The sequence below is a fragment of the Talpa occidentalis genome, unplaced genomic scaffold, assembly GCF_014898055.3.
Source record: "Talpa occidentalis isolate TD23 unplaced genomic scaffold, MPIMG_talOcc4v2.1 talOcc4.4, whole genome shotgun sequence".
Classification (NCBI taxonomy): Eukaryota; Metazoa; Chordata; class Mammalia; order Eulipotyphla; family Talpidae; genus Talpa; species Talpa occidentalis.
Window position 1 is genome coordinate 92,851,585 of NW_023604295.1, and position 26,506 is coordinate 92,878,090.

Below are 26,506 nucleotides of genomic sequence, written 5' to 3' on the forward strand. Positions count from 1 at the left end.
ACCAGCTTTTGTAAAAATGTCGGGTCAAGTGTCCCTGAAAGGATGAGACGGCCTAGGCCAAACCTTAGGACTGAGGGGAGAGGGAGTGAGGCAGACACAGACACTCTTAAATTGGTGAAAGCATCTCCTGCTGAGGGTCTCAGGGGGTCTTTATACTTTAAGGCAAGGGATGGGATTACATCATCATATGCATAGAAGCAAAACAAAAACAATCAGTACATTCCTTTCCCATAGACATTTTGGTACTGCCCTATTGCCAAGGCTACAATATCAGGAGACTCCTCTATCTATATGGCCTGCAGCTAGAACCAGTTGCTTTCCGGTAATCAGTTGTTAGAACGTTTTTCTACCTAGAAACTCCTAGCATAATCAACTTCATGATTCATTACAAGGCTTCTCTATGGAACTTCCACATGAGGAATATTATGACCAGCTCTGGGTTGCTTATCAGACACACCCTTGCACAATAATTGTTTCCCATTGTCAAGTGGGCCAAATTATTCAGTGTTTAATTTTTAAGCAAGTAATTTTCCATGCCATGTACTTATAATAGTCTTATACGTATAATTTATTGCCCAATGTATATTCCATGAAGTTTTTTCTTTTCATGACCAAGAACAAAAAACAAAAGGATGTTTAATCCTCAGCCCCACAGAGTAGACCCAAGGAATCTTCAGCCCCACGGTGTGAGGCTCTTTAAACTTTGTCCCCACAGTGTGAGGCCCTTTTCTTAGTTGCTTGCCAATGTCTTACCTGGCTGGGGCAGCAAGGCCCCTGCAGCATTTAATTATCTATTTTTATAATTCCATACAAGACTCTTATTTTTATCCTAAAAAACAATTTTCATAATTGATCAATTTTTTATGCATGTTTCATTTGTGCTCACCTTCATGCTTATACACATGCCAATATCACAATTTTATTTATTACACTAGAGCATATATGGTTGCAAATAATGTAGAAGAAATATCCACCAACTCAGTCTCCACTTACACCTCACCTAAAGCACATAGCAGTAATGAGAACCCTGACAAATGTCCAGTGGTTAGAAATATAGGTTATATTCAACATCTTACACAACCACTGTGTTCAGAACAAGGCAGGACACATACCAGAATCTGTTGAACATTACTGATAGCTGGAAGATTCCCTGTGATCACCAAAGAGCAGTGAATTGGCAGTCTATGAATGCCACTTCCAGTAGATTGTGAGTCTATTTTTTTCTTATTATTTGCATTTATAAACACAATAGTATACAATAGTAATAATAAGACATTGTTCAGTGAGCAGCTACTATGTCACAGGTACTTTATTTCATTAGATTTATTCATATTACACCTGATTTAAGCACAAGTGATATGATTCGAGAATTCATAGTTTTAACCTCTACCAGTTATCTTGTCTCTACATACACTGGAAGATCAACTTCATTGAGCATAGTACACATAAATTATTTCTATAATATAATATTGGGATAATAATATATTATTTCAAAATTAATTCATTTATGTATTTTATTTTATTTTATTTTTTTAAAGATTTTATTTATTTATTTATACAAGAGCCAGGGTATAGGCCAGATGCACAGGAGGGTGAGAGGATTCACCAGAGACAGAGTGGGGAACAGAACAGGCAGACTGACGAAATATACTGCTGAGGGAGCAGCGGGTGTGACAGAAAAGGTCTGCCTTGCCATGTGGGACCCTCTTTGGCCGGCAGGAATTGAACCGGTGCTGCAGAGACTGCAGGCAGCTTCACAGCACGGCGCTCAACCTCCTGCGCCACCAGGGGAGGCCCCATTTATTTACTTTAACTGAGGTAACATTGGGGTCTCCCCAACAGGTATTACCACCATGTGCACCCACCATCAACTCATCCAAACTCCTCCCTCCTTGGTGTCTCAGGTCTATAGGCAGCTATTAGGGGTTAGTTTTTCAACTTATCTTTATCTGACTATTATTTTAGTTACTTTATATTTCACATATTAGTGATACCATCTGCAAGAATATGTGGCATGTATATACACAATGGAATACTACTCAATAATCAGAAAAGATAAACATATGTCATTTATAGCAACATGAATGGAGCCTGAAAGGATAATGCTGAGAATTCAGAAGAAGATAAATACCAGATAGAATATTAATATAAATTTCACTGTATTATTGACAAATAAAACACAAAATAGGGTATCTGATACAGAGTAGATAATAGAAAAATGGCAGTTTCTTCCCATTAAGTGTGCATCAGCCTCTGTTTATGTGGAGGTATGAGCCTATTAAGAAGCCTTAGATTTAACAACATCATTATCCTTGAGTTTCGTATTTTGCTTTCTTTTTATAAAGAGGTGCCATTTTCACTACTGTAATTTAATATCACATTAGAGAAATATCAAAATAACTGAAAGAATGCTCTCCATCTATTGAGCTTTATGATGAAATAGTATCATAGTTGTTCCCTATACATTATCAAATTTAGTCTTATATAAGCCTAGAATATTTGATATCCAAATCATATTATTTTTTAAAGATTTATTTATTTTTTATACAAGAACCAGGGTACAGGCCAGATGTGCGGGAGGGTGAGAGGATTCACCGAAGACAGAGGGGGGAATAGAACAGGCCGACTGATGAAATACACTGCTGAGGGGAGCAGCATGCGAGGCAGGAGAGGTCTGCTTTGCCATGTGAGATTCTTGCAGGTCGGCCAGCCAGGATCGAACCCACACTGCAGAGGTGTGGACAGCTTCACAGTGTAGCACTCAACCGCCTGTGCCACCAGGGAGGCCCATAATCATATTAATTTGACATCTCATTAAAAAGAGGGAAAATGAGGCAGGGATGATTTTGTTAATTTAGGTAAAGGCTCATCTCTAGGAAACACAGTGGAAAATCAAGAATTTATAGCCAAGTTTGTTGACACAGAAACCACCTTTTTAACAACTAATATTTTACTATTCTCTAGGAGCTAAATGTAAAATTTTCAGTTTTTACACATATATTTTTATTTCCTGATTTTAATGTTACTTCAATAAAAATATTGGAAATTCGTTTGAAAGAGCATTTCATTTAAAAAGCACCATTATGCTTATTATTACATTTGGATATACATTCTAAAATATAATTAAATGTCTCCTAGTTTCATTCAATTTTGTATACTGATAAAGTATGCCAGAATGAAACAAAAGAATATTAATTACCCAAATCATACCATTTCCTGTGCTTTTAAAACTAGCATCTATTCCTGATATTGTAATAACTGTGGCTAGATTGGTTTCCAAGTACCCACTAGCTGGTATGATTCACTTACTTTGCACATTACTAACATCAGTGGTATGAATATAAATGGGTCATTTATTCTTTGAGAATAATTTTTTACACGTGTTCCTGAACTCTAAGCATTTTTTGCAAATTAATTGCACAAGAAACAGCAGTTTGTGAGAAATGTCCAGGAAACCATGTAGCTTTTAAATGTAGTAGCTTTAAATTATTTTTTTTTCTTTTAACCTCCAATCTCTCAGCACTTTCTCATATCTGCTGCACAGTCTTTTTTTTTCTACCCTAAAAATGATTATATTCCACATCTCTTCACAAAGTATATCCTTCTTGCTACCACTTTCCCTTTTCTTGATGCAGTGTTTTCAGGTTTTACCTTTTCAAAATTCTGAAATCATATAATCTACTTGTATTCAGTTGTATCTTCTGGATCATGATGATCTAGTAGAAATGGTGACAATCACAGTATTAAAAAGTCCCACTTCTGGGGGCCTTCCTACTGGCACAAGGGGTTAAAAAGCAACCTATGAAGCTGTCCGCAGCCACTGAAGCATGAGTTCGAACCGCGCCCAGGGAATTACCCACATGGTGCAGACCTCTCCTACCTCACCTGCTGCTCCCTTCAGCAGTGTATTTAAGTCTATCCACCTGTTCAACTGTTCCCCACTCTGTCCCTGGTGTATCCTCTCTCCCCCCATACCTCTGGCCTCTACCCCAGTTTTTGTATGCATAAATAAATCAATCTTAAAAAATAAATAAAATAAAAAAAAGTCCCACTTCCCCTACAACTATGATGGGAATGTGTTCACAAAGAATTCCTCCTTCAACAGGTGAAGACTTTTCATGCTAGAACATAGAGTTTGCATTTATAAACAACATGACTATTTTTATTTGGTTAACACTTAACATTTGCAGAGAGTTTCCATATGCAGCTTCTCACTGCATTAATTCCTTCTGGATCAGTGTGAAATAAATGAAATAAACAATACTTCAAAAAATTATTTTATCTTCCCATGAAGTCTGGCAAGAAGGCAGGCTGGGTACAAATATTTACACTGGGCACATGAGAAGCTTGAGGCTCAAAGATGTTTCAAAATTTGTCTCAGATTTTATATATATATATATATATATATATATATATATATATATATATATTTAGTAAACATTGGAATTCAGATAAGCATTTATTTTGAACCATAGGCAAGTCCCTAAGCTCACATTTTGTCTTTTAATTCATAGAGATATACTGTAGTGAAGAACTTGAAATCTCCTGAAGTTGAGCTGTCTGAGTGCTTGCTTTTATTTTGCTGAACTTCTCTGGCTGTTAATCTTGGCAAATCACTCAACCACTCTATGACTTAATATTTTCCTTTATGTAAAATGTATTTTTTTTGTTTGTGTGTGTGTATGTGTGTGAATTTTATGTGGGAATGATTGGCATTATTATCTGTACATATAAATTATCAGCAATAAACCCTGACCTACCTGTTTTCAGGCATTGATTTTCTAGGTAAAATTATATAACATACAATGGTAAACAAATTACCTGAGACACCATAGAGTTGATAAAGCCTTAGGAAAGATGAATGTCTTTTGCTGACATCAACTCCCAAGCCCCAGCACAGTATAGAAAGTGTCAAGAGAACAGGGAAAGACAAAGAAAAGATCTTAAAGATAAATGAAGAAATTGAGATGGCTATTTGGTGCTTAGATAGTACCCCCAAAAATAGCACCTCAATTCCCAACACTTCATGAACAAACTGAGAAATAACACAAAAGTGTGGCAATGGAGATCAAAATGACAGTTTCTTACTGGTAAATAAACAAACATGAGGTCACAGCTAGAGATAAAACAAAGTAGCTATATTAATTATGTCTAAAATTAGGCTGATTTACAAACCTAAATACGATATGTCCCCTGGGAACAGGTAGATCTTATCTACCTCCAAAGAGGTGTGAGAACTATTGTTTCTTGTACCCTGATTGATCTTGGGAGAGATAGAGAACAGGCCTGACCAACCTTGCCAGTTTATTACTCTCAAACATATTGATGAGAAATAATAAATCACTCTGCACCCTAGATGAAGAGGCAGACAATAAATAATAGACAATATCTAGGGTGGTGAAAATGATTTCCCAGCAAAAATAGAAAAAAAATAAATGCAACCTCCACAAAACAGAGAGATACAATATTTAAGTGTAAGTGCAAGGAAAAAAAAAAAAACTTATCATGAATTCCTACAAGGAAATAACAAGGGCACGCATTAACTTTAACAAGAGTAGAACTATTAGAATATGTTGTGTTCCTTCAATATTTCATACTTGCTAGACATTCAAATAAAACTTTCCTTTTAAAATTCCATTGTAACACTATGCAGTAGGTCTTGTTTTATTCAATAATGGGGTAAAATTAGAAAAATTTCATTGTTATCTATGTCACTAAACTAATATATAGAAGACCTGGGAATGGACTCCCAAGTAGTAAGATTCCAATTTCTCTGCAGAAAATAACACATATGCGGCAGGAATCTATTTTGTCATTAACGTGAGTATCAAAATACTAACAAAATTTGCTTGTGAAACAGAGAATAAAATTAAAGAAAATCTGATAACCCTAATGGAAAAGATAAGCCTAATATTCTCTCCATTGTAAGAATATACTGAAGTATAACTTGCAAAATATGTGAAATCAGGACTCTCAGGCAAATATAAAATGAACTCATCTAAATATTTTATTTTGCTTATTAATTAAACCACCTGTAAGATTTTGTTTGCTTATTATTTTAAAGATTTATTTATTTATGCATACAAGAACTGAGATACAGGCCAGAGGTGTGTATGTGAGGGTGGGAGTGAGAGGATTCACCAGAGACAGAGTGGGGAGCCTAACAGGCAGATTGACTAAAATACACTGCTGAGGGGAGCAGCGGGTGAGTCAGGAGAGGTCTGCTGTGCCATGTGGGTTACTCCCTGGCCGGGGATCGAACTCATGCTTCAGTGGCTGTGGATAATGTCATAGTGCTGTGTCTTAACACCTTGCGCCATCAGGGAGGCCCCGCCACCAGTAAGATTTTAAAATAGTTCAAAGAGCAATGAGAAAACAGGTGTACCTAGGGAAATTGTCAAAACAATATGAGGTAAACTTGCTTGGTCAGATTCTTTATTAAGTGGTTAATATATATAAGATATACTGATCTTGTGTTTAATCTGTATATCTTGTGTTTAATCTGTTGCACTGCATAGATGTTATATGCATCCTTTCTGGATAACTATATGCAATGTGATTTCTGTCCCATTCTTATGAATGTGAAAATTGTCCAGTCAATTAAAACTCAAGTTCATGACTGAATAAAAAAGCACTCAAAACTAACTTTTTATTGCTTCCAAATTTCAAATAAATACTCTACTAGATGAATGTAAATACTTGCTACATGCTAATTCGGATCACATATTTCTCTCGGTTACTCAAAGCTTCCTTTGCCACCTGTTTGATAGGGAAGAGGTGCATAAAATTATTCATCTTTGGCCACTTGTTTGTTTAAACTAAACTGTTATGGGCCTCCTTGGTGGCACAAGGGGTTAAACATCACACTATGAAGCAATCCGCAGCCTCTGCAGCATGAGTTCAATCCCCGGCTGGCCAGAGAGAAACACACATGGCGAAGCAGACCTCTCCTGTCTCGCCTGCTGCTCCCCTTCAGCAGTGTGTCTCAGTTAGTCTGCCTGTTCTGTTCCCCACTCTGTCTCTGGTGAATCCTCTCACCCCCCCACCTCAACTCTCTGGCCTGTACTCTAGCTCTTGTATGCATAAATAAATAAATCTTTAAAAAAAATACAGTGTTGTTTCAGTCACATTATATACTGTCACCTATTGGATCGCCACTTTCTTTTACATTTTCTCCTGGACTGCCTGACCAGGTTGCCATAATTGGATTACAAATTATTTTATATTATTAACTAGATATCTAAATACAAATAAAAATTGAAAAAATAAAACCAATCAAACAAGAAACACACACATAAGTTCTTTCCCAGGAATTTATATTATAGTCCATAGACTTTCTAGGCCCAACATTCACTATCATTGTTATTGATAGCAAACACAAGAATTCTCAGACTTTTATCAATGAACAAATGACATTAGAGATCATCACAAGCAGCTTCTGGATGTCTTCTTGAAGAATTAATTTAGGGTGATATTCAAAGTCAGATAAAGTGTGACTCCCTCCTACCTTGTCAAGATCTTTTTTTCATTGCATTTTTCTTACATTTCACCAAACCATTTTACTTCTTTTTTTTTTCAACTATGCTCATGTTGCATCTAAAAATTTTTTCCCTCCCCATCTCTTATATGTGTTCTAATCATCATTGCTCAAATGACATCTTACTGTGAAGATGTGTTATTCCTAGTCAGTTCCCCCTTTGTCTACTCATAGATTTGAATGTTCCTGTTTTAAAAGCACTATTTCATTCCTTTATGATAATTAGATGCTCGTGTATCTTTCCCTAAAACCTACATGCAAGATATGCACTTAATATGAAATGAGTGAATTAGTATAAAAAAAGTATTTATTAGAAACACATATTTGCAATTTATCACAATTATATTGGTAAAGTATTATGATTGATATTTGGATATTAATATAAGAGTTTATGTTATCAGATCCAATTCCTTATACTGTTGAAGATTCTATTCAGAGGTGACCTCCTCTTTTCTCTCCTCTTCCAGGGGAATTACCTTGCACTTGTAAGGATGATGAGGTAGGCAAGTGAGTATAATATGCTAGAGGAGTGGTGAAAAAAAAAGAGAGAAACTAGATTAGATAATATAGCAATTAGTGTGGAGAATTACTAATAAAAATGTTACTTAATCAAATGTTTCCAAGTGTGAACCAGGTACATTGGTTATGTTCAGAAAAGTTAAAAACATTATCATTTTTCCCCTCAAAATTTCATACTTCCTAATGGCAAATTTCTCTCTACTAGACACTACATTTGGAATTGGAGCCATTCTATGAATTAATAATTTCTTTCACCATGTGAAAGAAATATTGTCTAATTTCCCAACTCTCCTGCAAAGCTAAAAATTACATATGTGTCTCATGTTGAACAAAAGTTGATTATTTACACGTTCCATGAGCTAATGTAATTGTGAGAGAACTTTTTAAATCCTAAGAATTTCAAACTGTTTTCAATGCTTTTGAAATTGCAAGTTACAACATTTCTAGTCACTTTACATTGTGCTTTACATTGTGCTTTACATTGTGCTTCATGTGTTTGAACTTTAGGGGGGTTTAAGATTTATCAAATTATTTAAATAGAAAAATCACAAAATTTAAAGCTAAATTTTAAGTACATTAAGTACTCATTTTCTGAATAACCAAACCTATATAACTGAGAAATTGAAAAACTGTAGTACCCAAAGCCTATATGGAATATATTATATCCTTAATGGAACAACAAATCACATTCTTCCTTTAGGTTTCCTAACGTCTACAGTCAGGACTCTAGTTGAAGGGATTGTTTATTTTTTCACTGAGAAAATTGCCAGATACTTTTCATACGCAGACAACTGTTTTTCATTTGTTTGGGGTGTCATTTTGCTTAATTTTTTTCATTTCTTACCTCATTTTACTTAGGCTGTTATCAAACACTCTTTAATCAAAAATACAATATAAAAAGTGATACTTAAATGAAAGTGGTAAAGATTTACGATAGAAACAGAAGAAATGGATCTGAAGAAAGATTCAAAACCATGATGAGTTTAAATAATGAAAATAGTTTTCATCATTTTTTTGTTTCAAATTGCATAGTTCAACCTATTCTACTTTCTTAGAAAATTTGTTAACATAATATAAAAATATTCTTCTCATCCCTGCACAAAAAATAATTTGTACATATCTTTTAGTATGCCTCTAATTTTATTAAAGTGCAACACTGAGGAATATTTATACTTTGACAACTAATGAAAAGCAAATAAATATGAATCATTCTAGTTTTTAAAAATACAAAACTGTAAAGAAATGAAAAGTAAAATGAAATAAAATAAATGAACAAACTAAAACAAATTCTTAAACTGTAAGAGCAAACTGGTGGCCATCAGAGGGGAAAGGGTGAACTAGTAAGGAGGATCAGTTATAGGGTGGTAGATAGAAACTAGATGTTTAATGACTATCATGGTGTAGTGTACACAGATGTCAAATATAATTCTGTATATATAATTATGTGATTTTTTAAAGCAAATGTTTGATAAAACTGAAGAAATTACAAAATAGTAATGCAAAAATCATGGTATTATTCAAATTCACTCTATTTAAGAGTGCAATAATACCAAGTTTTCCATATATTTTTGTTCACACTAAGATTTACTAACAAAGTTTAAAAATTCTGCTTCATTGGTGAAACAAAAATTAGAATTTAACCATTTGGAAGTAGTACCCCTTAATATTTTGGCTCTATAAATTGCCCTAAGGCAAAACAATAACAATAGAGTGCCAGAGAAATAAATAAAATATGTCAAAAGTTAAGAATATGAGTCAAGAAGTTTTCAAAATACACTGGTACAAAGTTGGCTGTTGAGAAAATTAGACAGCTGCATGTAAAAGAATGAAATTAGACAATGATCTCACACCATACACAAAAATCAACTCAAAATAGATCAAAGACTTGGATGTAAAATCTGAAACCACAAACCATAGAAGAAAACATTAGCTTTAGTGATGCTTTTAGGATTTATCCCCAACAGCAAGGAGATAAAAGAACATAAATAGCTGGAATTACATCAAACAAAAGGGTCCTGTATGGTGAAAGAATCCATAACTAAAATGAAAAGACACCCTACGGAATGGGAGAATATATTTGCACACCATATATCTGACAAGGGACTGAGGGGAGCAGCGGTATATCAAAAATATACAAAGAACACATAAAGCTTTACAAAAACAAAACAAATAACCCAATCAAAAGATGGGCTAAAGAAGTAAACAGACATTTCTATAAAGAAGACATTCAAACAGTCAGCAGGCACATGAAAAAATGTTTACAGTCATTTATTTAGTTTTTTTAAAGATTTATTTTCTTTCTTTATAAAGAACTGTGGTCAAGGCCAGAAGTACGGAGGGTGAGAGGATTCACTAGAGACAGAATGGGGAACAGAACAGGAGGATCCACTGAAATTCACTGCTGAAGGGAGCAGCAGGTGAAACAGGAGAGGTCTGCCGTGCCATGTTGGTTAGCTCTCTGGCTGGAACTCGAACTCATGCTGCAGTGGTTGGTGATAGGTTGATAGCACTCAGACTTTAACCCCTACACCACCAGGGAGGCCCTAACAATTATTTATTATTAGAGAAATGCAAATCCAGATCACAACTCAATGCTATATTGAGATGGCACATATTGAAAAGTTCAGAAACAGGGCCTCCCTGGTGGCGCAGGGGATAAAGATAGCACTATCAAGCTATTGCGAGCCACTGCATCACAAGTTCCATACCTGGCCGGCCAGGGAGCTAACCCACATGGTGCAGCAGACTTCTCCTGTCTTGCCCGCTGCTCCCCTCAGCAGTGTATTTCGTCAGTCTGCCTGTTCCGTTCCCCTCTCTGTCTCTGGTGAATCCTCTCACACTCCCACACATCTGGCCTGTACCCCGGATCTTGTGTAAAATAAATAAATAAATAAATAAACAAACAAACAAATAAATAAATAAATAAAAAGAGTCATGCTTTGTAAAGACCACAAAGAAATTGTGGTTGGATAGCATGGAGGCTTTATGCAAGGAATGATTAGCAAGTAGGCTGAAGCTCTCCTTACCCGTGTATTTCTTTAAATCCGTCTGTTCTATTCTCCACTCTGTCTCTGGTGAATCCTCTCACCCCTTGAACCTCTGGCCTACTTCCCAGTTCTTCTATGCAAAAAAAAAAAAAAAAAAATTAAAGAAAGAAAGAACTAGAATGCTCCAAACTTTAAAACACAATAAATACTAAAAATTAATTTTCTTGAGGTACTTATGATCCTTCCAGTCTTAAAATAAAAAGTAGAATATAACCAGAGAAGTATATAAGAAGTAGCACATTATTATTGTCCCAGAATTAGTTTTATTTGAAACATACTTTTAACTTATCTACCAGGGCATTCTAGACAGGAAGAGGAGTATGTTTTGGAAATGAGTCATATTATTTGTTAAGGATTCTGAATATTACAATTTCTGAATTTGGGCTATTACTTCAGGGACAACAGTTTTTACTTAAAGAAAAGTATGATGAAAGGAAAGAAATTGGAAATGTAATTTTTAAATTCTTGAATAATCTATGGCAAAAGATACGATTAACAAAATGCATATCTGCAAATATTATATAGGAATCTGAATTTTCTAAAAAGTAGATTATATATTTGCATATAATATGTAATTGTGCCTGTATATGCATGTAGAGTGTGTATATGATATACGATCTATACAGTATGTGAAGTGCATTTGGTATCTATATATGTGATATACATATATATATGATAAAACAGACTTACAACTAAAATAAGACAGGGATGGGCATTATTTAATATTACAGGATCACTATATCAGTAAGATATAATACTCAAATGAAGGATCACACAAATTACAAAAAAAGCAATTTTAGTAGCCTAAAAGAGATGTTGACAGAAATATATAGTAATAGGGGATTTGAACATCCCACAGTCATCAGTGTACAGATCAAACAGAGAGACATATACAAGGACAAACAACCTTATATGGGAAATTAGAACAGATGGGCTTAATAGACATTCATAAATCTGTCCAGAGCCGCCTGGAGCATGCGCCGTGTTGCACATGTGCTCTATGAATTGGGTTTCGATCTACTGTTTCGCCTTCGGAGAAACCCCTGCGTTCTCCTGTAAATCACGCGAGACTGAGAGGTACGATGGGAGGAGCGACAGGGGTATAAGAAGGGAACCATGAGAGAGAGAGGAGACTGCAAGGAGACTGTGAGAAGGAGATACAGTGAGGGGTACTGCGAGAGGAGCAGAGAGAAGGCCAGGGAAGTAAGAAAGACAGGGAAAAGAAAGACATGGAAAAGTAGGAAAAGGATAAAGGAAAAATAAAGAAGCAAACGCTAGCGTTAAGTTGTCTCAAGCCCCTCGTTTCAATCCTCAGCCCTTCTCTTTTTGTGCCTCCGAATCCCGCGGGTCGGGACATAAATCACTGTACCCCACAAATCCTGAGTTATTCTTGTGTACATGAAATAATCTTCAGAACTGACCACCTTTTAGGTAACAAAACAAGGTTAAATTAATTGATGAAGATTGAAATAATATCAAGTAACTTCTCTGGTAAAAAATGATAATAGATTAGAAATGGAGTCAAAGGAAAATGGGAACATTAGCTGCCAGAGCCTTGGGTGTAGCAAACACAGTACTAAGAGGGAATTACATAGCAATATGGGCCTACATCAAAAAATAAACAATAAAAAGAGCTTAAATAAATAGTCTAATCTTATAACTTGAGGAACTATAAAAAGTGCAATAAGTGAAACCAAAAACCAAACATAGTAAAAATTAGAGCAAAATTGAATGAAATAGAAATCAAAACTAGAGTAGAAAAGATCAATGAAACCTAAAGCTGGTACTTTGGAAAGATTAACACAATATAAGGACTTCTAGTGAGCTCACTGGAAAAAAAAAATGAGAGCGAGAGAGAACCCTCTAATAAATACAATAAAAATGTAATATATATATATTTGCATATGTATATCAGAATGCAGAGAATAATAAGACTGCTATGAACATAACTCTGCCAATAAATAGGATAACCTGAAAGAAATGGGCACATTATTGAATGCATACAGCCCTCTGAGACTAAATAAGGAAGAAATAGAGAACCTGAATAACTAAAAGCAAGAAAACGGAAACAATAATCAAAGTCTCCCAGAAAAAAAAAAAACAAACACCCTAGACAGTTTCACTAATGAGCTCTAATAAAACTTTAAAGATGAACTAACAATTATCAATCTCAAATTCTTGATACAAATTGAAGAAGAGGGCCTCCCCTGGTGGCGCAGTGGTTGAGTGCTGGGCTGCGAAGTTGCCCCCAGCTTCTGTAGTGGCGGTTCGAACTCTGGCCATTGGCGAGAGTCCCACATGGCCTGTAGACCTCTCCGGTCATGCCCGCTGCTCCCCTCAGCAGTGTATTTCATCAGTCTGCCTGTTCTATTCCCCGCTCTGGCTCTGGTGAATTCTCTACCTTCCCGTGCTTCTGAATGTACCCAGTGCTTGTATAAATAAATCAATCTTTTAAAAAATAAATAAATAAATAAATTGAATAAGAGATAATGCTTCCCAACATGTTCTATGAGCTCAGTGTCATTCTGACATTAAAGGCAGACAAGGCCATCATGCACAAAAAAACTACACATCAATATCCCTGATAAACATAAGTGCAGAAATGCTCAACAAAATCTTTGTGAACCAAATTCAATAATAAATTAAAAGAATCAGAGCTCACGATGAGGTGGAGTTTATTGCAAGGAAACAACCATTCATTCAACATCCAAAAGTCTATCATTGTAATTCACCATGCCAAAAAAGGAAAGGTAAAAAAAAAAAAAAACAAAAAACATATGATCGTATTAACAGATGCAGAGGAAGTACTTGATAAGATTCAACATACATTTGTAATTCAAACTCTCAAAAAATTGTGATAGAAGAGACATAGCCTAAATATAATAAAGGCTGCATTTGACAAATCTATAATCAATGTATCAATGGTAATAAACTGAAAGTTTCTCCTCTAAGAAAAAGGAAAGGAGAAGGATGTCCACTTTCACCACTACTATACAGCATAGACTTGGGATTCTTAACTAAAGCAATTAGGCAACAGGGAAAAAAATCCAAATTAGGAAAGAAGAAGTAGACCTATCACAATTTAAAGATGACATAATATATAACTAAGGCCCAAAGACCCCACTAATAAACTATAAGAAATAACAAATTAATATAGCAAAGTGTAGGCTACAATATCAAAATACCAAATTCTGTTAGGCTCCTATATGAAAACAATGAACTAGAAGAAAAAAACCTCAATTATTACCACATCAAAAAGAATTAAATATGTAGAAATAACAGAGAGGTGAAGAAACTATACAATGAAGGTATAAAACATTGTTAAAAGATTAAAAAAAAACACACGGAACGAAAATTTAAGCATGTTCTTTGATTGGAGGAATTTACATTGTCAAAATGTCCATTTTACCCAACACGTTATGAAAACACAAAGCAATCCCTATCAAAATTTCAATGGATTTCTTCAAAATATAGAAGATACATTACTGAAACTTATATAGAACAACAAAAGACATCAAATAGCCAAAGTAATTCTTAATATAAAAAGAAGTATGAAGCTATCACACTTTCAGAGTTCAAACTATGCTATAAATCTATAATCAGCAAAATAGTAAATTGCTGGATGAAACATTAGACATATATACTAATGGAGAAGAATAGTGAGTCCAGAAATGTACCCACACTTTTATGAACATTTAATCTATGACAAAACAGCCAGTTGTATACAATGTAAAAATGAAAACCTCTTCATTAAATGATGATGGAGAACTGAACATTCATGTGCAAAACAATGAAACTAGAGCACTATATCACACTACACCAAAAAAACATAGTCAAAATGCACTCAAGGCTTGGACATAAGACCTGAAATTACAAAACATACAGAAGAAAACAAGTAAATTGGATACCAAAAGCAAGGAAAACAAAAGCAAAAATGCACAAATAGGACTACATCAAATAAAAGTTCCTCTATAGCAAAAGGAACTATCATTAAAACAAAAATTAAAAAAAAAACTTACTGAATATGAGAATATAGTTACATATCACACATGTGACAGGAGGCTAACATTTAAAATCTACAAAGTACACATACAAATCAACAAAAAGAAAACAAATAATACAATTTAAAAAATGGTCAGAAGATCTAAATAGACAGTGCTCCAAATATGATATATACCTGGTTTACATGCACAAGAAAAAATGTTCATCAACATTTATCAGCAGGGAAATATAAATCAAGACTACAGTGAGTTGTTTTTTCTCACCCTTAAGACAGGTACATATCAAAAAGATCAGAAACAAATGTTGGGGAGTATATAGAGAAAAGGAAAGCTTCATAAACTGTTGCTTGTCAAGTCCACAAGGAAGAAGTATGAAGGTTTCTCAAAGTATTAAAAATAGACGTACATCTGACCAGTAATTCTACTCCAAGATATCTACTCAAGGATTAACACAAAAATCTAAAGAGATATATACAGTCCCATGTTCATTGCAGCTCTATTTACAATATGCAGTTTACATAAACAACCTAAATGTCCAAAGACAGATCAGTGGATTAAGAAACTTTGATCACAAACTCTCTCAAAAAATTGAAAAAGAAGGAATACTACCAAATACGTTCTATGAAGCCAACATTACGCTAATACCAAAACCAAACAGACAGCACAAAAAAAGAAAATTACAGGCCAATCTCCCTAATGAACACTGATGCAAAAATCCTCAATAAAATTTTAGCTATCAGAATCCAACAATGTATCCATAAGATAATTCACTATGACCAAGTAGGATTTATTCTAGGGACACAAGGATGGTTCAACATCCAAAAATCAATCAATGTAATCCAACACATCAACAAAAAGAAATATACAAACACACACACATACACACACACACAATGGAATATTACTCAGAAATCAAAAAAAGATAAACTCATGCAATTTGCAGCAACATGGATGGAGCTGGAAGGGATCACGTTTAGCGAAATAAGCCAGAAAGACAAAGAAAAATATCAGATGGTCTCACTCAGCAGGAATCTAGAAAACCTAAAAGGGGACCAGGAAAAAGAATAACTATAATAAAGAAAAAATCAAAATCAGAAAGCAACTACAAACCAGAACACACTATGGGGAGGGGGCAGGGAGAGGAGAGACTAGAGTCAAAATAAGGGGGGTACAATTGTATGGGTAATATAAAAAATAAATCTTTAAAAAATTTTAAAAAAGGAACTTCGATACATCTGGACTTCCCTGGTGGTGCAGGGTTTAAAGATGGCACTATCAAGCTGTTGCCAGCCACTGCAGCACAAGTTTGATTCCCCCACAGCCTGCAGGCCAGGGAGCATCTCAAATGATGCAGCAGATCTCTTCTGTCTCGCCCGCTGCTCCCCTCAGCAGATCTCCCTGTTCTGCTCCCCACTCTCTCTGGTGACTCCTCTCACCCCCTGTACTTCTGGCTTACACCCCAGTTCTTGTATGCATAAATAAATAAATCTTAAAAATAACTGTGATACATCTATACACTATTTTGCTATTAAAAGAGATCAAGTCTTACTATTTGTGAAAGCAATAGACAGAATTAAAGGGGCCTGTGCTAAGTAAATAAATTAGATGGAGAAAGATAGAAATATAATATAGAGGAATTAAACAACAGAACAGGAAAATCAAATCAAAGACAAACCCTAGAAATCTGACTGTGGAATTGGAACTAGCAGAGGGGGAGGGAGTGGGTAACAAAAGGGCGGGAACAATGGACCATATTGTGAAGGACTATAGGCACATAGGGAGTGGATATTATAACACACATGTGAGGATCCAGGGACATATACCTCAGAAGCATACACAGTGTAGTAAGCCAAGGTTATCAAAAAGCAAAACAAAACAAAATTAACAAAAAAAATAAAATAAAAGCAAAATTTCCTATTACTAGACTGAAAAATGACACCCCTTCAACAATAATGCCCATGGCAATATAACAGAGGATTTAGCTGATATCTTCAAGTAGAAGGTAACTAGGCCACACCAGTTGGCTTGGCAGGTTCCTGGGGATTTTATACTTAACATAGGAAAAGACGCCCCAACTTAGAAACAAAACCACTTATGCACTAATGGAGAAATATCACATTAATTTTGCTTTTCAAGTACATCTAATTTAATTTTTGTAAGTCAATAAGGGGAAAATATACATTTCATTGTATATGGGCAAATACTCTAATAACACAATTTCTAACAATTTCTTGAATATTACTAATCTTTCATATTTTGATTATTCAAAAATTAGTATGAATAAAAACATAGAATTTCTGCCAGTTTTAAATAAGGTAAAAAATGGATCATATTAATTTATTTTGCTAGTATTTTACTTCTCTCCTTTTTTTAAAGATTTATTTATTTATGCATATAAGAACTGGAGTGTAGGTCAGAGGTGTGGGGTGAGGGAGAGTGAGAGGATTCGCTAGAGACAGAGTGGGGAGCAGAACAGGCAGATCTACTAAAATACACTGCAGAGGGGAGCAGTGGACGAGACAGGAAAGGTCTGCTGTGCCATGTGGGTTAGCTCCCTGGCTGGGGATCGAGCTCATGCTATAGTGACTGGGGATAGCTTGATAGTACTGTGTCTTTAAGCCCCTTGCCACCAGGGAAGCCCTTTTCTTCTCTCTTGACCAAAAAGAAAAAAAAAATTTAGCATAATCTTTATCTTTCCATCACCAGGATCTGATATTTCAATTTTTACTAAATGATTTGAATTGGAGGAGAAAGCCGAGTGGGAACTGGACTGGTCAGAAGAGTCACTTCCATCCATGAGCAGTGTGGTCCATTTTCACCTGAGTGTCGTATATATCTCTTTTTTTTTTTTTTCAGATTTATACTTTTATTTATGTATGCATACAAGGACTAGGATCTAGGCCAGAGGTATGGGAGTTGAGAAGATTCACTAGAGACAGATAGGAGAGCAGAACATGCAGATCTGCTGAAATATACTTCTGAGGGGAGCAGCAGGCTAGACAGGAGGAGACGGCTGTGCCCTGTAGGTCAGCTCTCTAGCTGGGATCAAAGGCAGGTCATAGCATGATAGCTTGATAGTGCTGAGGTTTAACACCTGCAACACCAGGGAGGCCCTGTCATATACACCTTACTGTATTCCCTGTGTCCTATGCTGTGAAATGCTTGGGAAATCCTGCCTTAGGGACTGTTTTGTTTTTAGAAATTCAATTTAGAAATTCAACTCCTCAGTGAGCAGTATAGAGCAGGTGACATTTCCAGAGCTTTGTCAATCAGGAAACCACTTCCTCAACTTTATACTCACGCTTTTGACTGTGTGCACTGAGCCAAAATGCATCATAAAATGCACAGAGAATGACTTTAAGAACAAGTGCCTCTGGGGTATAAAAACATTTTGCATGTCATGCTTTTAAGATTTGTAGACTTACTGATGATGATCCCTGCTAGTATTTAAAATTTACTCAATTAAAATAGTCAAAACATAAACCTTAAAGCATAATCAAATGTTAAAAGATTTTCATAATAAGATGGCATTTTGACTTTGAACATTATATTACATTTTATTTTGTTTTGTGATTTTGTACAAAATGTTTTTCAAACTTCTGATGTGAATTCATATTACTTTAATAATCTGAAAACATAAATGTGTATTTAAGAAAAAAATACTTTACCTCTGAACCGATAAAATGGAAAGGTTTTATAATTATTCTACAAACTTCAATGGTATAAAGTTGTCATTAAATGTTTACATTTGGCTAGAATGCAATCAAATTTTGTCCACAAGCATGGTGAATAGCAATGACAATAAGCAATTAAAATGCAAATATACTCATTTCCACCTTACACACACCTATTTATATTTTCTTTCATATTGAGGATAACATCAGTATGTTAGGGAAAATTAAGCATAAGTTAGATTTGTTTCTTAACTCATTGAGGTTTGAAAATAGGCACTATATTTTTGTATCTATCCCTCCTCAATAAGACTATCTTATATAACCAGGTGAAAATAGCAAAAGTATCAGCAGAATGAGAGCTCCCACCTATATACTATGGTTGACCTCTACCTCTTTAATGTTTTTCAAGTAGATTTTATCAGTGACTTAAGTATCTCTGTCAAATAACTTTTGTAGACTTACTGACTTACAATGGCCAAATCAAATTTTCTCCTCTTCTAAGTGTCATGAGAGCCACTCTCCTTTGCTAATCTCAAGGAAACTTTTGTGACTGACCAAAGACTATGTCTGTCTATAAATCATTTAATCTATTTATTTTTATTTATTTTAGTTTTGCATAGAAGAATTGGGGTGTAGGCCAGAGGTGCTGGGTGGTTAGAAGATTTACCAGAGCCAGAGTGGGGAGCAGAACAGGTGGATCAACTGAAATACACTGCTAAGGGGAGTAGCAGGTGAGACATGGGAGGTCTGCGGTGCCTTATTAGCCAGGATGGAATTCAGGCCAGAATGATAATGTTGCTGAGACTTAACCCCTAGGCTAGCTGGAAGGCCCATATAAATCATGTAATTTTTTTTTAAAAGCAGGAATTTGGGGTAAAAATCACATAGGATAGTGATCATACCCCACCTCATTTATGTAATACAGTTCTTAGGGAATTGCTTAGCTCATTATAAAGTATGCGGTTTTATTTATTTTTTTATTTTTTTAAGATTTATTTATTTATTTATACAAGAACTGGGGTACAGGCCAGAGGTGCCAGAGGGTGAGAGAATTTACCAGAGACAGAGCGGGGAGTAGAGCAGGCTGAATGACTGAAAACACTGCTGAGGGGAGCAGCGGGCAAGACAGGAGAGGTTTGCCTCGCCATGCAGGTTTCTCCCTGGCTGGCTAGGAATTGAACCCTCACTGCAGAGGCTGCGGACAGCTTCACAGTGCTGTGCTCAACCTGCTGCGCCACCAGGGAGGCCCTAAAGTATGTGGTTTTAAAAGTCATACCAAACCTCACTGCCTATAAACATGTATACAGCATTGTCAACTTTAAATGCATCAGTTTATTATATGAGACAAGATTAAAATTATAGAGGCAGTTGTTAAAAAATTTTAAGCAAGTAAATTTGGAAGTAATTTGTTTAATTTTACAAAACAATATTATAAAGTTGGTGGTATGATCATAAGTTTCTATTAACATCATATTTTTATATTATTTACTAATAGAAACTCCAATCAGTTCAGAAATATTTGATTAAAATTTTAACTTTGGTACCAAAAACTCACTTCACATCTCCTAATCCTTGTTTGAGAAGAGAATATCTTTTCTTGGGGGAAGATTCAGAAAGTCTTTTCAGATCTTAGATAGAAATTTTATAGCTGGTCATTCTTTTTTTAAAGATTTTTTTTTTTTTAAGATTTAGTTATTTATTCATACTAAGAACCGGGGTACAGGCCAGATGCGTGGGAGGGTGAGAGGATTCACCAGAGACAAAGCGGGGAACAGAACAGGCAGACTGATGAAATATACTGTGTGGGGAGCAGCGGGCGAGACAGGAGAGGTCTGCTTGCCATGTGGGACCCTTGCCGGCCGACAGGGACCAAACCAGAGCCGCAGAAGCTGCAGACAGCTTCACAGTGCAACACTCAACCGCCTGCGCCACCAGGGGAGGCGCTCTAGCTGGTCATTCTTAACTGCATTTTATGTCTTTTGATCTGTTGCTAAGTCTTATTGTTTCTTTCTTTGGATTTTTAAATTTTTTACGTTTTCACATAATTTCCTCAGTTGTAAGCTAGGTCAGACTGCATTTTCCTAAATGTCTGGATGACCACAACATTCCCTGACATACATTCACTAATGGGTCTCCTTGCTCTTAGCCACAGGATTACTGGACCAATGACTGAGCGCTGATGCACAAACCACCAGGCATGAACGGCTTGGCAGGACCCCTGTCTTGAAGGCTGAGTGGCCGTGGCGCTTTCTGGCCCTGTTGCCCACGTGGTTAGCTTGTGCTCCTCTCCCAAATTGGCAGAGAATTGGGAATTCCTGCCAGCCTCCCTAGCATGCTCCCTGCAGGTAGCCGTTGCCCCGGCACTAGCCATGTTTGAGTCCCAGCTCCACTAAGGCACCTACAATGGTGGCAGCTGCTACCCAGAGCACTAACTCTGGGCTGCCCTGAAGGGCAGGGAGGTTTCAAAAGAACTACAGGAAGGCCCCTTCATTGGGTTAGGGTTGTTGGTCTGCCCCTCACTAGCCAGGTTTGATCATAAGAGCACCCTTGCTTAGGGCTCTGGTGGCTAACCCCAGAAGCTGCTTGCCAACAGTAGCAAGTGGCAGCTGTTGGTAGGCATTTTACTGCCCACCACCAGTGGCTCCACTCAGGCTTACGCTGCTGGCAGAGGCTGGCAGCGATGGTGGGGTCAGTGGTTCCCCTACCACATGAGCACAGGGCATGCAGTCCCACTGGGGCTACAGTGGCAAAGATGTCTTCTACCATAATGAGCTTTGACACTGCCTTCTTGTGGACAGTGGTGATCAGCACTACTGACCAGTGCTGTCCAGTACTATTGACAGGTGACCTGCCGTCTGTGTCTGCTTCACCTCTGAGAACTGTCCACTGCTTCTGATCATCCAGGCACTGCCTCCTGGTGGCTGTTGCCTCCATTGCTGTTTGGTCCAGTGTTAGAGACCCCTAAGGCATGGGTATTCTCCCTAAGGAGAATGTCGGGGTCATGTCTGGAAGACTAGTCAGCATAGGCTGAAAGACTGGCCTGTGTCCAGACCACGATGCGCTTTCTTGTGTTAACAAAACTAAGCCTAAGAAACAGGCAAGATTAGAAAGGGAGTAAAATATACATGATAACGCAGAAACTTGGTGGTGAATGTGTGCCTAGGCAAGAATAAATACTAAGAGAATAATTCATTGTCTGGTAACTAACATGGAGGGGAGTGGGGCAATTTGTATCAGTAAAAATGTGTTACACCTGGCACTTGGGAATTTTGTGCACAGAATGAGAAGCCTGGCGTCCCCTGGGTCCCACTTCTCTTAAACTCAATTTTTTGTCTGTCAGTTCTTTGTTTCTCAGTGCTTTCGGAGTGCTTTCCTCAACCTTGTTCACCAGAGCTGCTCTCTGGCAGTCTGACATCCAATGATGTCCAGTCCCACTTGCAGACAGTGGCTGTGGGCTACTTTGGTGTCATCTCAGAAACTCCATCTGGATCACCTTCCATTGCCACCTTGAGTTGTATCCCGATCCACTGCTTGCTGGTGTGTCACGGTCTCAGGCCTTTGTTGATGGGACAGGGCCATCTTGAATGAGCAGCCTTTTGTTTGGTACTCCTGGACAATGTGGACACAATCTGGGGTGAAACAGCCTGCCATTCTTGGAATCAAAAACCTTTTTGATTCTCCTGTTGGTTGAATAAATCCCCTTGTTATTATTCCCTAAGCCTGAATGCTTTTTAAGCACTCTTAGAAAGTAAAAACAAAACAAAACAAAAAAAACCTACTCATCAAAACAAATTGTCAGTACATCAGATAATACAATCAGTTACTGAAATATAAACCAGAACAAAAAGTCTTCATTAAGAATTGAGAGCCAGTGGATAAAGAACTCTATAGAAAATAAAAACAAAGGCCTGTTGGAAGAAGAAATGTCCCATGCTGCATAGGGAAAAAATGGTAAAGGAAATAGGGACAATACAAACACCTGTCAAATCTGCTTTGAGGGAAACATGAGTACTGAGAATTTCCCCATTTTACTCTAAATTTCCAAGAGATATTATTTGATATTATTTATGAATATGGATAGTCAACAATTTAATTTTCTTGTTGGCAGGGTGTCATTGCATAGAATTCAGATCCTCACAGTACATTATAAAAAGGGGGGGCAAATGAAACAATATGAAAAATGAAAGATAACACAAATGATATTTAAGTTATAATTTCTTATAAAAGATGAACTTGAAAGTGGACAATGGTTAGAAGGGCCTACTTCTATGCACATCCTCCCCAACATTTGCTGTTCTGTTTTTTTTTTTTTAATTTATTTATTTATACAAGCACTGGGTACAGTCAGAAGTGCGGGAGGGTGAGAGAATTCACCAGAGCCAGAGAGGGGAGCAGAGCAGGCAGAAGGACCGAAGTACACTGCTGAGGGGAGCAGCGGGTGGCAGGAGAGGTCTGCATGCCATGCGGGACCCTCCTCCAGTGGCCATGCGGGACCCTCTGCCATGCGGGACTCTCCTCCAGTGGCTGGGTAGCAACCGGGGATTGAACCGGCGCTGCAGAGGCTGCAGGAAGCTTCGCAACCCAGTGCTCAACCGCTGCGCCACCGGGGAGGCCCACATTTGCTGTTTTTTATCTTTTGGATAATATCCATTCTCCCAGGTGTGATGTTTGTATTTTCCAAATAATGATAGATGGTGAACATTATTTCATGTGTCTATTGGGCATCTGTTTATCTTCTTTGCATATGTGTTTGTGTAAATCTTCTGCCCATTTTTTAATTGGGTTACTTGTATTTTTGCTGTTGAGTTTCATAATTTCTTTTTACATTTTGAATATTCACCCCAATTGTTGGACATATGATATGCAAATATTTTCTCCCATTCAGTAGGACGTCTTTCTGTTTTCAGACAAGTTTTTTTTCACTGTGCAGAAGTTTTTTAGTTTGACAAAGTCCCATTGCTTTTGTCTCCCTTTTTGTTGGAGTCAAGTCTTTAAATATATCTCTAAGTTCATTGCCAAGTTGTGTATCACCCATATTTATTTCTATGTATTTTATAAATTCAAGGTTTTTTTAAGATTTATTTATGCATACAAGAACTGCGTGTAGGCCAGAAGTGTGGGGAGTAAGAGGATTCACCAAAGACAGAGTGGAGAGCAAAACAGGAAAATCTACTGAAACATCTGCAGAGGGGAGCAGGGAGTGAGATGGAAGTGGGTTAGCTCCCTGGCCAGGGATCAAACTCATGCCTCAGCGACTGGGGTTAGTTACATAGTGCTGAGACTTTAACACCTACACAACCAGGGAGACCCATAGTTTCAAATTTTACACATGAATATTTTAATTCATTTTGAATATAGTATTTCTGTATGACATTAAGTAATGTATTTCATTGCATGCAAGCAAGCAACTGTCCAGTTTTACCAATACCATCTGTGGAAGAGATTTACCTTTCTCCACTGTTTGCTCTTGGCTCCTTTATCATAAACTATTTCTCCATGTAAGTATGGCCTTATTTCTGTATTCCCAATTATTTTCCCTTAATTTGTCTATGTGTTTTTTTTTAATAGCATGATTTTCTAATTACTATTGCTTTGTAGTATACTTTGAATCTTTGTGCACTGTGGAGGGAATATAAATTGTGCATGCTTTATGATGATTATTCAAAAAATTAAAAAAATAATTTTCATGTAATTAATTATCTTACTTTGGGTATATACCAAAAAAAAAAGGAATATATGTATCCACATATCTATTACAGAGATACGTACAATACCCAAGAGCTGAAAACAATCTAAGTATCTGCTAACAGAGGAATGTGTAAATAAGATGTGGCATATACACAGAATGAAATACTATTCAGCTATAAAAAATGATGAAATAATTTGCAGCAACATGGTTGGACCTAGAGGATATTATGCCTTATGAAATAAACCAGGCAGAGAAAGACAAACAGTATGACTTCACTTATGTGTGGTACAAAGAAAAAAAAAACAAACAGCTGTATTACTGAAATAAAACAAATATATTTTTATTTATTTTTTAAAAATTTTTTTTAAAAACTTTTTTTTTTAAAGATTTATTTATTTATTTGTTTGTTTGTTTATACATACAAGCACTGGGTACAGTCAGAAGCGCGGGAGGGTGAGAGAATTCACCAGAGCCAGAGCGGGGAGCAGAGCAGGCAGAAGGACCGAAGTACACTGCTGAGGGGAGCAGTGGGCGGCAGGGAAGGTCTGCGCGCCATGCGGGACCCTCCTCTGGTGGCCGGGGAGCAGCCGGGGATGGAACTGGCGCCGCATAGACTGCGGGCAGCTTCGCAACCCAGCGCTCAACCGCTGCGCCACCGGGGAGGCCCCAAAACAAATATATTTTTAGATTTTAAGACCAACTAGTGATTACCAGAACGGATAGGGGAAAATGTTGGATAAGGTGGATAAAAGGGTACAATTGTATGATAAAGTATATAATTAAACTTTTAGTGTTGGATTTAATGTAATACAAGCACACATATAATTACATTGTGTACATGTTGACTTTTAATAACAGTCAGCTGAACTTATATTATGATGAAAAGTTGATTCAATGACAAAAATTTAAATTGTAGATAGTATGTAAGAGGAAGGTGTGGAAGCCTTGACAAGAAAATGTGTTACTTGCTTTGGTTGATAGAACCATCTCAAGAAGATGGAAATTCCAGGATTCTAAATCCTTTCCCATATCCAAGCTATAACTTACTTGGTGACCATTATAAAAAAGAAATACATTTTTTATCTTGTTTTGAAAACCACAAAATATAAAAATATGGCAATATTTCTAGTCTGAAAAGCAATTTTCCCACTATGATCCTATAGAGAATATTTTTTCTTAAATATTTTACTTCCATAAACATATTATTGTTGATCTTGACATTTTTATACATGCACTATGTATGATTAAAAAAATAAATTAAAAAAGAAAAATTATCTACGTTCATATAATTCCTAAGGGGAACATCTCCATGGATACAAATGAAATATATGTAACAATACATGAGTCCAGGTAGATTCTTCCAAGATTTTCATAATCCATTTGTGTGTAAATTCAGGTTAGACTCCAGGATTATTAACAGCATGACACACATCAATCACCTGTCTTTCTCATAGGCTATTTCCTCTTCTCACAGCAATTTCATTCTTAGAAAAATTAACCACAGAATCTTCAACACCAGATAACCATTAAATATAGTGGTACCACATACACTGTAAATCCTATTGCTAATTAAAGAAAATTGATAGCCCTGAACTGCAAACTGCAAACATACATATATATTTATATACATGCATGCATGTATGTGTGTGTGTATATGTGCTTTTTCTTTTCCTGAGCCATCCTGGAGGGACAGAGCAGTTAAATATGAAAGTGCATCACCTCACTCAGGCTTCGGGCACCTCACATCGGTCAGGGCCAACACCAGAGCACTAAGGAGCAAACTATGCTTTCCTTCCTTCTTTCCCTCCCTCCCTCCCTCTCTCTCTCTCTTTCTCTCTGAACTACAACTTTGAAGGAGTTTAAGTTGGACCCCAGAGAGTTGGACCCCAGAGAGAGCATCCCTTTCAGCCTCCCAGCACCCCACAGTGAACCAGGCTAAAACACCCATGGCCAGGACCTCCCCTGGTGTCGCAGCGGTTGAGCGCTGGGCTGTGAGGCTGCCCTCAGCCTCTGCAGCGCCAGTTCGTTCCCCGGCCGCC

At 36.7% G+C, this 26,506-nt stretch overlaps 1 protein-coding gene across 1 annotated transcript in view; it reads right to left on the bottom strand.

Annotated features, from left to right (window-relative positions):
* LOC119258199 (uncharacterized) overlaps positions 1-21,712 on the bottom strand; it is a 54,028-nt gene extending 32,316 nt beyond the window's left edge. The window contains 1 exon segment of the mRNA XM_054701119.1: positions 21,436-21,712. Coding sequence (XP_054557094.1) covers positions 21,436-21,712 — 277 coding nt within the window.
* Positions 21,713-26,506: the final 4,794 nt, after the last annotated feature.